Source organism: Mobula birostris, chromosome 11 (assembly GCF_030028105.1).
Source record: "Mobula birostris isolate sMobBir1 chromosome 11, sMobBir1.hap1, whole genome shotgun sequence".
NCBI lineage: Eukaryota > Metazoa > Chordata > Chondrichthyes > Myliobatiformes > Myliobatidae > Mobula > Mobula birostris.
Window position 1 is genome coordinate 44,341,372 of NC_092380.1, and position 17,126 is coordinate 44,358,497.

Here is a 17,126-nt window from a genome sequence, read left to right on the forward strand (position 1 = left end):
GAAGGTTTTTCTTGGGTCTCAGCACCTCCACATTTCCAGTATGTAAGAGCCCTGGAGTTAGCTGCCCACTAGTAATGTTTGGAAATTTGCAGACCAAGACCGCCCTTCTTAAGAGGTTTGTGTAGGTGAGCCTTAGATATCCTGTGTGATTTGCAACCCCACACAAAGGGCAATATGATAAGAGTGAAGCTCCTTAAAAAAGGATGCATTTAAGTACATAGGGAGGTTTTGAAAAAGATAGAAACCTGGGTGGGCTCACCATTTTAATCGCATTTACCCATCCAATCATGGACAAGGGCAGTATCCTCCAGGACTCGATATTTGTTCTGAGTTTTTCTAATGATTCTATAAAGTTAAATTTGAAAAGATGTTCTTAGTCAGTTTAATCCCTAGATTAAATGTGCATATAGAAATAATTAAATATAGAAATGTGCATTTCTATATTTTCTTTCTTTAATGCCCTCTTTGCCAACTCATCCACTCTCTCATTCTCCTTCACCCCTACATGTGCTGGAGCCCATAGAAATTTTTTACCTGACCTCCCTGATTTGCAATTCTTGTGACTGACTGAAGGACTTCATAAAGTACACCTTGCCGACTGTTTGAGTGAAAAGACCTTAAACTTGCTAGAACTGAGGATGAATCTGAGCATATCAACACTTTGTCTAGCTTTCTCTACCCATTGCAACGCAACCAACTGCCAGCATTTCCACTGTATACACCCCGAACTTATTAGATATTCTTCTGCTGATTCCAATTTGCTTTGCTGGTATTGCCACGCCAAAATCTGTCACTCCTGTTTCAGGATCTTTAGCACCATCCGTATAAATCTGAGTGTGATCACTATACTTTTCCATCACATGACAGTTAAATGCACTTACCAAATCAGTTTTACATTTTCCTTTCCTTTTTACCTCTAACAAATGCCAGTCTATATCAGGCCATACAACCTTCCATGGAGCTACAACCGGATAAACTACTGAAGGACTTATCCTTAGATCAATCACTCCACATTCTTTAGCAATATCATTCCCTACCCGACTAAAGTTACCCCTCTGAAACCTCACATTTTCCCAGCACTCCTGCAACACTCCTTTTGCAGGGTGAGAATCATTGTGCCCCTGCAAATTAGCCTAGCAGTTTGCCATCAATTGCATCCTTAGTTCCAAAGGCATTATTCCCACTTCTACCTGTAGGGCTGATACTGGTGATGTAAAACCATCTCTACCGTTAGGCAGCAGAGTACATAAAAGGTATGTTCTTGTTAGAAGGACAGATGGGGATGGAAAGATAAGAGAACCTTGGATGTACAGAGAGGTGATGAATTAGTTAAGAAGAAAAGGGAAAAGTATGTAAAGCTTTCAGAAGTTAAAAATCAAACAAAGCATATGAGTATAAATAAGACATAAAAGAATTAAGGGGCAGGGGATTAGGAAAGCCAGGAGAGGCCATGGCAAGCAGGATTAAACTGAATCCCAACACATTCTATACATACATCAAGAGCAAAAGAACAAATGGAGAGAGGGTGGGACCACTCACAGATATGGGGGGGGGGGGCATTTGCTTGGACTTGGAGTATGTGAGTGAGTTTCTTAAACGAGCACTTTGCTTTAATATTTACCAAGGAAAACGAAATGAAGGACCACGAGATCAGTGCTGAGCGTACAAGTACATTAGGGCATTTAGAGGTCAAGGAAGAGAAAGTGTTGGGTCATTTAATGAGTATTAAGGTGGGTAAATCCTCAGGTTGTTGAAGGCAAGAGATGAGATTCAAGATTCAAGTACATTTTTTTATCAAAGAATATACAAATTATACAACCTTAAGATTTGTTTGCTCACAGGTAGCCACAAAGCAAGAAACCCAAATGAACCCAATTAAAGAAAAATAAAAATAAAAATAAAAGACTAATATCTGATGCACAAGAGAAAGAAAAAAAAACACTGCTGGACTAAGTTCTAGTCACCCCACAACAGGTACAATGTTGAGGCTTTGGAGAGGGTGAAGAAAATGTTCATAAGGATTCTGCCTAGTTTAGAGAGCATGTGCTATCACAAGAGACTGGATAAACTTGGGTTGTTTTCTCTGAAGCGCCGGAGGCTGAGGGGAGATTTGATAGAGGTTTACAAGATTACGAGAGGCATAGATAGAGAGGATAGAGTGTATCTGTTTCTCAGGGTTGAAAAGTCTAATACCAGAGGGCATGCATTGAAGGTGAGAGGGGTAGATTCAAGGGGGATGTGAGTAGCAAGTTTTTTTTTTACTCATGGATGCCTGGAATGTGCTGCTTTATATGGTGATAGAGGCAGAACAATTTAAAGATGTGTTAAACCAACAAAAAATAGCTTGTTACCAGCAAAATACTTATATGGGTGGCTGTATGTTATCCTGCTCAGACACTTCGTTTGTTGAAAAGAGTAAATTATTATGCTTATATTTCATGCTGTATAACTGTTCATGAACATCCTTAATTTATTTATTGGGGTGGCCCAGTAGCATAGTCGTTAGCACAATACTTTACTGTACAGGTGACCCAGGTTAAATTCCCGTTGCTCTCTGTAAGGAGTTTGTACTTTCTTCCCGTGACTGCGTGGGTTTCCTCCGGGTGCTTCAGTTTACTCGCAAAGTCCAAACATGTACCTGCTGTTAGGTTAATTGGTCATTGTAAACTCTCCCATGATTAGGACAAGGATTAAATTGGGGATTGTTGGGCAGTATGGCTTGCCCTGTATCGCTAATCTGCGCTGTATCTCAATAAATAAATTTACGGAATTTATCACTTGGTACAATTTAAAGCTATGTTACAATTGCTAATTAAAAGAGAATAGAAACCTAAACTGGTATCTTACCTTCCAAAATGCAAAACTGAATTGTAATCATATTTTGTCACCAAGTTATTAGATTTCTTTATTTTAAAGTTAATTTCTGATCCTGTAAAAATAATTTAAAATATTATCTTTTCCACTGTATTTTGCACATAATGCTTAACACCAAAATGTTAATGGATAATATTAAAATATTATATAGTGACATTACTGAGGCCATTATCACAATCACAGTAAGAAATTAGTTATATTTGGCTTTTATTTGTCTAATTTTATTCATCATTACTTATTAGATGGTAGAAGAGAACATTGAGATATATATGAGTTCTCTAATTAGAAGATGTTACATTATGATCTACAAGATTTAATAATCTGGCCATTGTCTGAGTGTGCGGTGATAGAGTGGTAAGGCTTCGGATTAACAGGCGGAGGAACACATAAGATGGAAGCCTCCTTTTCAAAAAAAAAAGAGTAGTCAGGATGAAATGCTCCTCCTGCCAGATGTGGGAATTCAGGATATCTGACGGTTTCCTTGATGTTTACATCTGCAGGAAGTGCACCCAATTTCAGCTGACTGACTGACTGAACAGGTCAAGGAGTTGGAGCTGGAGTTGGATGTACTTATGGTCATCTGGGAGGCTGATGAGATATTTAAAGAGCTGGTCACATCTAGAGTACAGTCAGTACTTAAGGCAGTAGATGGGTGACCACAAGATGTAAGGGGTTAAGCAGTCAATGCAGGGTTCACCTGTGGCCATTCCCTTCAGCAACAAGTATACCTCTTTGGATATTGTTGAGGGGAGAATGACCCATCAGGACATAGCAGCAACAGCAGCCGTCAGGCTAGTGGCACCATGGTCGGCTCTGAGGCTCAGCAAGGAAGGGTAAAGTCTCGACATTGGGGGGGGGGTGAGGGGCAGATAGGAGATTTTGTAGCTGTAAGAGACACCAGGATGGTAGAGTCCAGGATGTATCACATTGGCTGCAGGATATTCTCAAGGGAGAGGGTGAGCAACTAGAAGCCGTGGTGTATATTGGCACCAATGACATAGCCAAAAAAAGAAAGAGGTTCTACGTAGTGAGCATATAGAATTAGGAAAGAGGCTTTAGAGAAGGACCTCCAAATTAGTTAACTCCAATTTCTTGTGGTGCTAGTGCAGGTAGGAATGTGATGATAGCACAGTGGCTGAGGAGATGGTGCAGGGGACAGGGTTTCAAGTTCTTGAAACACTAGAATCTTTTCTGGCGAAGGGGTGACCTGAACTGGAGGAGAATCAATATCCTGGCCATAAGATTTGGTAATGCTATGCAGGAGAATTTAAACCAGGGGTGGCCAACCTTTTACATTCCATGCGTCAATTTTTTCACTCACAAGTTCAGATGTGCCATACAACTCTTGTACCCCCATTCAATTCTTGTAAAAATATGTTAATATAGAACTCCTGCGTGAAAAAATTGACGCATGGAATGTAAAAGATTGGCCACTCCTGGTTTAAACAGTTTTGCAGGGGGCTGGGAACTGGAGCACCAGGTCAGTAAGCGAAGGATCAGACAGGAAGGTAGATTCAGGGAAAGTATCTAGAGGCAAAATCGAAATAACAAGTATGACGGGTTGGAGAATTTGAAGTGTGTATTTTAATGGTAGGAGTATCATGGGTAAGGTGATGAACTTTGAGCATGAATCAGTACATGGAACTACGATGTTGTTGCCATTACAGAAACTTGGATGAGAGAGGGGCAGGAATGGGTGATTAACGTACCAGATTTCTGAAGTTTTCCCTCAAAAGCCACCATGACAATGAGAAACAGATATATAAACAGATTAAGGAATTGGGTAAAAATAATACCATTGTTGTCACAGGGGATTTCAACTTCCCTAATATAAACTGGTACCTTCTTACTGCAAGGGGTTTAGATGAGGCAGAATTTATTCAGTGTATTCATGAGGGTTTATTAAATCAATATGTGGACGGTTCCAACAAGGAGCTGTACTGGACTTGGTATTGGGTAATAAGCCTGGCCAGGTGACTGACCTTTCAGTGGGTGAGCAGTTACAGAAAAGTGACCACAATTCCTTAACTTTCAGGATAGCTATATACAAGGATAGGCATGGTCTTCGAGGAAGTGTTTTAAATTGCGGTAGGGCAAATTACGAGGGCATTAGGCAGGAAATAAGAAGAGTTAATTGGGAACACACCTTTTTTTCTGGCAAGTCCACATCAGACATGTGGTAGGTGTTTAAAGATCAATTGCACAAAGTAGATGATAGGTTAGAAGGATGGGGATGAAAAGGTTAGATAACCTTGGATGTCCAGAGAGGTGATAAATTTAATCAAGAAAAAGGAAAAGTACTTAAAGCTTCAAAAGTTAGAATTGACCAGAGCACGAGAACTATAAAGAAGGCAGAAAAGAACTAAGGAGGGAATTAGGAAAGCCTGGAGAGGCTATGAAAAAGCCTTGGCAAGTAGGATTAAACTGAATCTTACCACATTCTATTAATACATCAAGAGCAGGAGGTTAACTAAGGAGAGAGTAGGATCACTCAAAGATAAAGAAGGGAACATTTGCTTGGATGCAGAGAATGTGAGTGAGATACTTAACAAGCACTTTGCTTCAGTATTTACCAAGGAAAAGGACATGAAGGAACAGGAACACACATCAAAGTTGCTGGTGAACGCAGCAGGCCAGGCAGCATCTCTAGGAAGAGGTACAGTCGACGTTTCGGGCAAAGGAACCGGAGATTGGAGCTGACTGTTAGGGCTTTAAGAGGTCAAGGAGTGTTGGGCCTCCTAATGAGTATTAAGGTGGATAAGTCCCCAGGACATGGTGGAATTTACCCAAGGTAATTGGAGGAAGCAAGAGATGAGATTGCTGGAACCTTGACTAATATCTTCAGTCCTCTCTTGGCACAGGTGAGGTTCCAGAGGACTGGCGAGTGGCTAATGCTGTACCTCTATTTAAGAGGGGAACAAGGGAAAATCCTGGGAACAATATACCCAGTGAATCTGACATCAGTTGTAGGGAAATTGCTGGAGAAAATTCTTAGGGAAAGGATATATGAGCATTTGGAAACCTGTGGTCTAATTAGGGAAAGCCAGCATGGCTTTGTGTATAGCAGGTTGTGCCTTACCAACTGATTTAAGTTTTTGACAAGGTGACATGAGATATTGGTGAGGGTGGGGCAGTGGATGTTGCTTACATGGATTTTGGTAAGGCATCTGCCAAAGTCCCTCATGAGAGGCTAATCCAGAAGATTGAGACTCATGGAGTCCATGGCAAATTGGCTGTTTGGATTCAGACTGACTTGCACATGGAAGACGGAGCAAAGTGGTTGAAGGCACTTATTCGAGCTGAAGGTCTGTAATTAGTGTTGTCCTGCAGGCATCTGTGCTGGGATCTCCGCTGTTTGCGATGTATATAAATGACCTGAATGAAAGTGTGCATGGGTGAGTTAGTAAGTTTGCAGATGATACCAAGATTGGTGGAGATGTAGATAATGTAGAAGGCTGGCAAACAATTCAGCACAATATAGATTAGTTGCAAAAATGGGCAGGGAAATAAAAGATGGAGTTTAACCCAAATAAATGTGAGGTATTGTACCTTGGTAGGGCAAATGCAAGGAGACAGTACACTGTTAAGGGCAAGATCCTTAACAGTATTATCAAGTAGAGAAAATTTGGGATCCAAGTTCATAGCAAAGTGGCTACACAGGTCAACAAGGTGGTTAAGGCAGCTTATAGAATGCTTGCTTTTATTAGTCAAGACATTTGAATTCAAAAGTCAGGAGATTATATTGCAACCTTATAAAACTTTGGTTTGGCCACATGTGGAGTATTGCATAAAATTCTAGTTGCACCACTACAGGAAGGATGTTGAGGCTTTGGAGAGGGTGCAGAAAACGTTTACCCGGATGCTGCCTGGTCTAGAGGGCACAAGTTATCACGACAGGCCGGATAAACTTGGGTCATTTGCTCTGGAGTGACAGAGGCTCAAGGGAAATCTGATAGAGGATTAAAATTACAAGAGGCATAGATAGAGTAGACAGAGTATCTATTTCCCAGGGTTCAAATGTCTAATACCAGAAGACGTGAATAGAAGGCGAGAAGGGGCAAGTTCAAAGGGGATGTGAAGGGTAAGCTTTTTTACTCAGAGTGGTGGATATCTGGAATGTGCTGCCTGGTATGGTGATAGAGACAAATATATTAGAAGCTTTTTAAGAGGCGTTTAGATAAGCATATGGATGTAAGGAAAATGGAGGGATATGGACATTGTGCAGGTAGGAGGGATTAGTGTTTGGGTGTTTCTGATTTGCTTTCTAGCTGGTTTGGTACAACATTCTGGGCCGAAGAGCCTGTTCTATGTGTTCTAAGACTGCAAGGACAACATCCAAAGGTGTCTGGGGACTGAGCTTAATATTGGGAGAGTCTGGGGTCACTGTCCCACTTGGTGCCACAATAATATCAGCGCCGGACTTCTGGAGCGAGGGTTCCCAGGTTCGAATCCAAGTCGGATTGAGCATTGAGCTAGCAACTCAGCCTCATAAAAACAAGAATAGCTGCTATGGAAACACCATCGTGACGGTGCCCCGATAACTCCACTGCCGAGTTAAGGGCTATTCTTCTCTCCTTCTTCTTCTTCTGGGGTCACTGACCTGCAACTGCTTTTGTAAACTCTGGTGGTTCTGAGTTTAACACATTATAAATGTGCATTTGATAATTTACTTTTGCATTAATCGCATATAAGAATAAGTTATTAACAGACAGTCCTTACATACGACTTCAGGATAGCCCAAAGCAATTTACAGCCAAGGAAGTGCTTTTGAATTGTTTCACCAATGTAATTTAGGAAATGCATTAATTAATTTACTCTTTTGTGTCACAAACAGCAATGTAATGACAACCGGATAATTTACTGGTTGAGGAATGAAAACTGGCCAGAACGCAAAAGATATCTAGTAATCTTCTTTGAAACAGTGTCAGGAAACTTTCCATCCACTTGAGGACAGATATGTTCTGAAAGGCAACTCTCTTCTGATACTGAAAATCTATAAACTACCAATAATGGAAAATAAAACTAAATGTTGGAAATACTAAGCAGGTCATCAGCTTCTGTCTCTTTCCAAGAGAAAGGTCTTCAACTGAAATGTTAACCTTTTTTTCGCAAGGTGCTGCTTTTTGTTTACTCCAGTTTTGCTATATCACTTCATCTTTTTCCCCTATAGATTCTTAAATTCATATCTTATTTGGATTTTACAATCTTAACTTTCCCCATCCAACATCAGCAAATAAACACTTCAAAATTGCAGTCATGTAAAATTAACCAATTTTGCCCTTGATGGGATCAACCGCTATATTGTCTTAAGTGGTCTGCAGACTCTTAATAACAGATAACGTGCATAACTCCAGCTCTTTCCCTTCTCATCTTTGGTCAATTCTTATTGGTGTGATTAACTTGGATGGGAATTTCAATGTGTAAAATTAATTGTAACTCTGAAAACGCTGCAAAACTTGCCCTTTGTTCAGTTAGTAAACATAAGCTCAATGTGTTACAGCTCTGTTACTGAATAGTATTAGAACTGTAAAATACTGTCAACTTTTTAATCTCCTTACCTTTTTCAATGTTCTCCATTTTTACTTCCACATGCTCATCACGATCAGATCGAGAACTTTCATGATAAAAACCAAGTGCATGCATTAATTGATGTTGTATTATACCAACATCCATACAGTAGGGTATTTGTAATGATATTTCTTGTGCTGTTTTTGTTCCTGGCCCTACATATGACCAGCATCTAGAAAAACATGTTTAAAAGTAGTTTTCTTACCAAAACTTTTATATGAACATGGTACATTAAGAGCTAACTCTACTTCTTTATCAACTCTCTTGATTCATTATGTACATCAGAAAGATATTGCACAATTCTTGCTGACAATGTGAGAATCATCTTCTATTGACCATTTGAATGGATACCAGTGCTGGCTGGCTTACATACAGTACATGTTTTGTTCTCTGTTATACTCCACAGTGAACCTATCAGCAAAGATATGTTAGGGAATTGCCACTTGGACCCTGCACTATATCAGACTCCTTGCAAGATCCGTGACCTCATTAATTTAAGTGAGAGTTATAGGAATTAATTTTAGTTTAATTCTTTAATAAATTCCTTATAATTATCCACTTTAATTTTTGTCATTAAAAAATCTAACTCAAAAATATGAGAATTGTAACAATCAACAAGCTATGATGGAAAAGTTCTTTCCTGATTTTCCTGGTACTCAGAGAATCCAAAGAAAACCCATGTGGCCTTCAGAGAGAATGTGCAAACTTTGTAAATACCACTTGAAGTCAGGAATAGAACTAGGTCCAGGAGCTGTGAGGAATTAGCAATAACTGTTTAAACAATACTGTAACCCTTCTGGTGAAGACATTCACAACAATGCTATTTGGTAGGAAATTCCACAATTCAGACTCAGTAATAATTTCCAAGTCAAGATGGTGTGCAATCCTATGACCCTTGTCCTTTTTGTTTGCAGCAGTTGTGGATTTGGGAGGTGCTGTCCAGGTAGCCTTGACGAATAAGTGAAAGGCATTTTGTACATGTCACCACGGTGCAAAAAATGAATACTATTGGTGGTAAATGGGTTGCTAATCTAGTGGTCAATTTGAGACATTAAATCTTTCCCTATCCACAGATGCTGCCTGACCAGCTGAGTATTTCCATTATTTTGTATTTTATTTTAGGTTTCCTGCAACTGCAGTTTTATCATCATTGAGTAGGTCATCCATAGGTAAATTGCAATGATAGCATTTTCATTGATTCCTTATATCATTTTGCTGATAATTAAGATGACTACTTGGCCAGTAATTAGCTGGATTAAATTTGTCCTGCATTTTTTGAACATGATAACCATGGGAAAATAATGTCTCAACACTACATTTGCTCATTCATGTTTTTCTGCAGACTTTTATATTGAAAAAGTTATCTTAAATATCAAATTTTCCAACTAAGATAACCAATATTTCTTTCTGTATGTTCAATAATTTGATTGGAACATTGACTTTTTAATAAGAAGATTTTAGTCACTCCCATTTCTTCTGCCTTCAAACCACTTAGTTATTTCTTACTGGTATTTTTCTAGTCACCCCTTCATTTTTAACTAGTGTATTCATTTTCTTTAACTTCCTACTAGGCCAATCAAGAAAATGTGACAGAAAAAAATTGTTGTTGCAAGCAGGAAATTACACCATAAATATATTTAAATACAAAAATATCTATTTTTCCACAATAACTATATTGTCAACTTCAATGTTAAAGAGAGCAAAGAATGAGATTATTATCTTTGAGTATTTGTTTAAGATGTTATCAAAACAAATAGGTCATAAAATGGTCAATCTGAATTCATAATATGAATTATATTACTGTATATACTTACCCTACCCCATCAATAAATGCAAGATAAGTCACTTCCCTTGATCTGTATTTAAACCTGATACATGTCAAAGACTCAAACTCAGACAAAGCAGCGATTATTAATGCTCTCTGGGCTCTCTCTGTGGAAGAACAACCAATACACATTTTAATAATTAAAATACCTTTTTACATAAATATTGTGCATATCTGAAGACAAGTATACTGATGATATTACTGCTCAATTATTGTAAAGTTAAAAACCGAAACAAAAGTAGTTCAGACCAATTTTATGGAGTTTCCTAGCCATACCAAAGCTATAGTTCTGCAATGGCAAGTAACAATTTTGCACAACTTAAAGACCTTACAGTGACAGTTTCCAAGATCAGCAAATATATCCTGGGAATATTCAGATTTCTGCAATAAAACACTGGGTTCCAAAATACTCAGATATACTTATATTTGACTTACTACCATATAACTTTTTAAAAAAATGCACAAGATGATGGAGTTACCCCCTTGGTGCCAAAAGCCATGGACATTCTAGGTCTACTGGGCCAGAAAGGGCTATAAGAAATAAGAAAACAAAACTGAAGCTGAGATCAAGTTCACATCAGTCATGGCCTTACTAAATGGCAGTGCTGACTTAAAGAAACATATAGTCTAATTTGTGAAGTAGAGAGGTATCCTTGATTGGCACTTCAAAATGAAGATGGCTACTTCAGAAGCAGAGGCTGTATTTGATCTAGTATTGGGAAATGAACCTGGTCAGGTGTCAGATCTCTCGGTGGGAGAGCATTTTGAAGGTAGCTATCACAACTCTATCTCCTTTACCCGGAGAGGAGTAGGATCAGATAACACTGGACAACAAATTTTTTCAAAAGTGTTGCTTCCTCAGAATTTTTTTTGTTTGATAGACTACTTGAAGATGAACACAAATATAATTTCAGACTACTTGCATCATGTAGGAATTTGGAGAAACAACAAATTAACTTTTATTGATTATAGTGTGTTTAATTGCATGATGGTGCTGATGCTTTGCAATAGTTCAACTACGTTAAAATATTTTGTTAATGATTTTCATTTGTACTCAGTGTCTGAGGTTTCTCGCTTAAGTGTCCAACAATAATTCGCCAGCATTGATGGATTCCAGTTGCCCTGGTATTTTTTCTCCATGACCACAATATCCTGGTGAAACCTTTCACCATGCTCATCACTAACAGCACCAAGATTTGCAGGGAAGAAGTCTAAGTGGGAACGCAGAAAATGAATCTTTAGTGACATGTTGCATTTCATGGTTTTATATGCTTGAAGCACGCTTTCAACCAGCTGCATGTAGCTTGGTGCTCTGTAACAACTTCCTTGAATGCCTTCCATGTGATTTTCTCCGGTCCCACTAGAAATTCTTCAAATTGCCTGTCATTGATGACCTGCTTGATTCGTGGACCAACAAAAATGCTTTCCTTAATCTTGGCATCAGTTATTCTGGGAAGCATCTGTCTCAAATATCAAAATCCTCACAGAAATTTTTGTGCCTGGTGATAGCAAATTCCATCCTTACAGTCCTGAACCCAATAATCATTACTAAAACCTGTCCTGCCATGCAGCAGCACGCCACCTAAGCATACCCAAGCATGCTTAGGAAACTTTCCAGCCTACGTTTAGGCAACATTTTAATTGACTTGAATTATGAATTGAAATCATAAATATAAGTTTATTAAAAATAGTGCATGATAGGGAAACTTCATTGTGATTTTCATGATCAGTAGCCCAAAATTCATAAGGTACACCTAAAGGTTTTCAGGAAGCAAAATCTTTGTTGTCCAGTGTAATTTGGGAAAACATTTAATGGGGTAGGGGGAAATATGATGCTATTAGGCAGGAACTTGGGAACTTAAATTGGGAGCAGATGTTCTCAGGGAAATGCACAGCAGAAATGTGGCAAATGTTCAGGGAACATTTGCATGGCGTTCTGCATAGGTATGTTCCATTGAGGCAGGGAAAGGATGGCAGGGTAAAAGAAGTGTACAAAGGTGTACAAAGGACATAGAAAATCTAGTTAAGAAAAGAAACTTAGGAAAGGTTCAAGAAACTAGGTACTGTTAGAGTTCTAGAAAATTACAACATTGCCAGGAAGAAGGTCAAGAATGAAATTAGGAGAGCTAAAAGTGGCCATGAAAATGCCTTGGCAAGCAGGATTAAGAAAAACCCCAAGGCATCTACAAGTATGTGAAGAGTAAGAGGATAAGCCATGTGAGAATAGCACCAATCAGGAGTGAGAGTAGAAAATTTGTGGAGCCGGAGGAGGTAGTGGCAGTACTTAATGAATACTTTGCTTCAGTATTCACCAGTGAAAAGGACATTGGCAATTGCGGGGATGACTTTCAGCAGACTGAAATGCTTGAGAGCATACAAATTAAAGAGAATGTGCTGGAGCTTTTGAAAGGTATTAAGTTAGATAAGTCACTAGGACCAGACGAGATGTACACCAGGTTACTGTGGGAAGCGAGGGAGGAGACTGCTGAGCATCCGGCAATGATCTTTGCATCATCAATAGGGACGGGAGAAGTACCAGAGGATTGGAAGGTTGCAAATGTTGTTCCCTTGTTCAAGAAAGGGAGTAGAGATAACTCAGGAAATTATTGACCACTGAATCTTACTTCAGTGCTGGGCAAGTAGTTGGAGAAGATCCTGAGAGGCAGGATTTATGAGCATTTGGAGACACATAATCTGATTAGGGATAGTCAGTATGGCTTTGTCAAGGGCAAGTCATGCCTTACGAACCTGAATGAATTCTTTGAAGTAACAAAACACATTGATGAAGGTAGAGCAGTGGATGTAGTGTATATGGATTTCAGTAAGGCATTTGATAAAAGTGCTCAGAAAGTAAAGAGGCATGGGATCCAAGGAAACCTTGTTTTGTGGATCCAGAATTAACCTGACACAGCAGGAAAAGGTTGCTTGTGGATGATTTGTACTCTACATGGAGGAAGGTGACCAGTGATGTTCCACAGGGATCTGGTCTGGGACCTCTCCTCTTTTTCATTTTATTATAAATGACCCAGATGAGGAAGTAGAAGGGTGGGTTAATAAGTTTGCTGAGGATACAAAAATTGGGAGAGCTGCAGATAGTCTGAAGGGTTGTCAGGGGTTACAGCGGGACATCAATAGGATGCAGAACTGGGCTGAGCAGTGGCAGATGGAGTTCAACCCAGATAAATGTGGAGTGGTTCATTTCTGTAGGTCAAATTTGAAGACAGAATACAATATTAATGGTAAGACTCCTGGCAGTGTGGAGAATCAGTGAGATCTTGGGGTCCATGTCCATAGGACACTCAAAGCTGCTGCACAGGTTGACAGTGTTGGTAAGGCAGCGTATGGTGTGTTTGCCTTCAACAACTATGAGATTGAGTTCAAGAGCCGTAAGGTGTTCAGTTCAGGAGGGATGTGGATGGTATAGAGAGTGCAGAGGAGATTTACTAGGATGTTACCTGGATTGGAGTGCATGCCTTATGAAAATAGGTTGAGTGAACTTGGGACTTTTCTGCTTGCAGCGACAGAGAATGAGAGGTGACCTGACAGAGGTGCATAAGATGATTAGAGGCATTGATCATGTGGATAGCCAGAGGCTTTTTCCCAGGGCTGAAGTAGCTATCATGAGGGGGCATAGTTTTAAGGTGCTTGGAAGTACAAGGGGAATGTCAGAGGTAAGCTTTTCACAGAGAGTGGTGGATGAGTGGAATGCACTGCCAGCGAAAGTGGTAGAGGCGGATACAATGGGGTATTTTAAGAGACTCTTAGGATAGGTACATGGAGCTTAGAAAAATAGTGGGCTCTGCAACAAGGAAATTCTAGGCAGCTTCTAGAGTAGGTTACATGGTTGGCACAACATTATGGGCCAAAGGGCCTGTAATGTGCTGTAGATTTTCTAGGTTTCCAAATACTAGAGTCTTATCTTTAGCATCAGCATTGTTGTCTGTGGAGATGCTTGTGGAATTGGCACCTCATTTAATGTTTTCATTCACCATGAATCACAATTGGATGTAACAGAGGAAATGCTCTATTTTGATCAAAATGAGAAATAGAAGCTGCTGAAAATACTCATCGTTAGAAGAAAGAAATGAATTTGTTGATTTTAGCTCTCAACTATTTTTTCCATGCTGCTTTTGTTGTGCATAATCCAGTCACGATTTGCACCACATTCTAGGTTTACAATGATCCCAGCACACCCTTCTATACTGCTCTCTGAACCAGATGTGCTGAGTTCACAGCTATAGGGAATGGTATATATGCCAGGTCCTGAATTACTGATTACCGCATAAGAGGCATCTGCTGCTAGTGGCCCAGAATGATTTGTGAATATCTAGTTTTGGACTCACGCATTCTAACATTCTTCCTTTAGTACGGCATATCACACTATGCACAGAATAAATGAAACAAAATCAAAATTTTCTCCACAAAGACTATACACTGTCAATTCAGTTTAATAGATAATGACATATATATCTGCATATATTGGAGAAAAGATGTCCAGTAGGCTCATCCCTTGTTCACTCAGAACTTGCTGCATTCTCTCTGCAATATCATTCCATATCTGACTAATTCAGTTGCCATCTGACATTGATGTTTTTCACCCAAAATGTATTTGATGCCCTCCACATCCAGTGCCCCTTCCAAACAGAGAAGTATTTCCTAAAAAATTTCTTTCCTGAACTCTTCAAACTGCAAATCACTTCCCTTATCTTCCTCAACAATTTTGGCTGGAAGTGAAATTTACCGTTGTCAACACAGCCTTTTATCAATTAAGGAAAAGGTGTCCAAAATCAAGACAACAACCTAACACAGAACTCATTGGTCTGTTGAGTAGCAGCAAGGTTACCCCAAGCACTTCTGTGACCTGGACTGGACAACCTACAGCATATACACTCAATGAGCACTTTATTAGGTATACCTGTACACCTGCTAGTTAATGCAAATATCTAATCAGCCAATCATGTGGCAGTAACTCAATGCACAAAAAAAACATGCTGACATGGTCAAGAGGTTGTTGTTGTTCAGACCAAATATCAGAATGGGGAAGAAATGAGATCTTTGTGACTTTGAACATGGAATGATTGTTGGTGTCAAACAAGTTGGTTTGGTTGAGGGGTGTTAACTGTTCCTGAATCTGGTGGTGAGAGTCCCGAGGCTCCTATATCTTCTTCCTGAGGGCAGCAGTGAGGACAGCACGTCCTGGGAGTTGGGTGTCCCTGATGATGGATGTTGCTTTCCTGCAAAGATGTTTCATGTAGATGTGCTCAATGGTAGGGCAGGCTTTACCCATGATGGACTGGGCCGCAGCCACTTTTTGTAGGATTTTCCATTCAAGAACATTGGTGTTTCTATACCAGGCTCTGACATAGCCAGTCAATATACTTTCCACTATACATCCTTCTAAGTTTGTCAGTTTTAGATTACCACAAACTCCTAAGAAAGTCAAGTTGCTTCTGTGCTTTCTGCATAATTGCACTTGTGTGCTGGGCTCAGGAGCGGTTCTCTGAAAAAATAACACTGAGGAATTCATCAGTTGCTGACTCTTTTCACCTCTGATCCTCCTATGAGTATTGCTCATGGACCTGAAGTCAATAATCAAGAGGTGATACTATTCAACCTCTGCCACAACTGTCAAATATCCTTTGTTGATTCAACTTTATCCATAATTGCCACCTCACCCCACAAGATGGCTTTCCGGAGATCGCAGCTGGACCTCTTATAACTTTCTTGGTCACAAGATTTGAATGACTTTCATCTTACCTCAGCAGATCGTGGATCTCATGGTTCATCCAGGGCTACTGATTGGGGAAGACTCTGAATGGGTTTGTGGGGACGTACTCATCTACAGCTGTTTTAATAAAGTCAGTAACAACCATGGTGTATTCATTCAGATCCACAAGCGAGTCCATGAATATGACCCAGTCACTGTCAGTGACACCTCCTAGGCCAACATCCACAACATTAATGCTCATTCAGTTAACTCCATTGGGCAGGCCCTTTTGTTCACTTGACTGATTATCAGGCTAAGAAAACAGATCAAAGTTCAAAGTAACTTTATTATCAAAGTACATACATGTCACCATATACAACCCTAAGATTCATTTTCTTGCGAGCATACTCAAATCCATAATAGAATAATAGTCGTAACTTAATCAATGAAAAACCACACTAACTTAACAACTTCATCATGTTGGTTCTTACAAAATGTGGAAGAACCAACATGATGAAATGGATAACTGTTCAGGTGGCTCCAAGAGATCCATTTGGATTTACCTTTCAGTATGTAGCTGAGTTTCCCATCATGACACCATCATTGTCATTATCTACAACTCCTGTTTGCCATTACTGCTCTTGGGTGACTGTAGTGATAGTGCTGATATCTTTTGTTACGACAAGGAAGATTATGTGTAACAATAAACATTTTTTTGCAGTGATGGGTAAATACAGATGGTCTCTGGTGTCTTCTGTTTGCCATTTCCTCTCTCCTTATTGCCTACTTGTGTCCGATTGTGAGATTTCATTGAGGGTATACAACCTGATGCTCACTGCAGTAAGGCAGCCACATTTCTGCAGGCATTCAGAACCAGGTCAATACTTTCATATGAAATTAGTACTTTACAGGATCAAGTTAATTACATTTTATTTAAATATACAATGCAGAATAAGACTTCTGCCAGTCAAGCCGGGTGCCCAGCAATGCCCAATTTAACCCTACCCTAATCACAGAGATATTTACAATGACCAATTAACCAGTATATCTTTGGATTATGGGAGGAAACCCAGATGTTCTACAAGGAGGACATACAAACTCCTTACAGATGATGTCGGGGCTGAACTCAGATGTCCCAAGCTGTAATTATCG

General features: G+C 39.6%; 1 protein-coding gene across 3 annotated transcripts in view; it reads right to left on the bottom strand.

Moving 5' to 3' along the window:
- LOC140205051 (hatching enzyme 1.2-like) overlaps positions 1 to 17,126 on the bottom strand; it is a 109,922-nt gene that overhangs the window by 65,805 nt on the left and 26,991 nt on the right. For 2 of the 3 annotated variants that reach the window (XM_072272168.1, XM_072272170.1), the window contains exons 6-8: positions 10,257 to 10,374; positions 8,433 to 8,614; positions 2,848 to 2,929 (exon numbers count right to left, since the gene is read on the bottom strand). In XM_072272168.1, coding sequence (XP_072128269.1) covers positions 2,848 to 2,929; positions 8,433 to 8,614; positions 10,257 to 10,374 — 382 coding nt within the window. The remainder of the gene's footprint in view (positions 1 to 2,847; positions 2,930 to 8,432; positions 8,615 to 10,256; positions 10,375 to 17,126) is intronic. The other variant, XM_072272169.1, reaches the window with a different exon arrangement.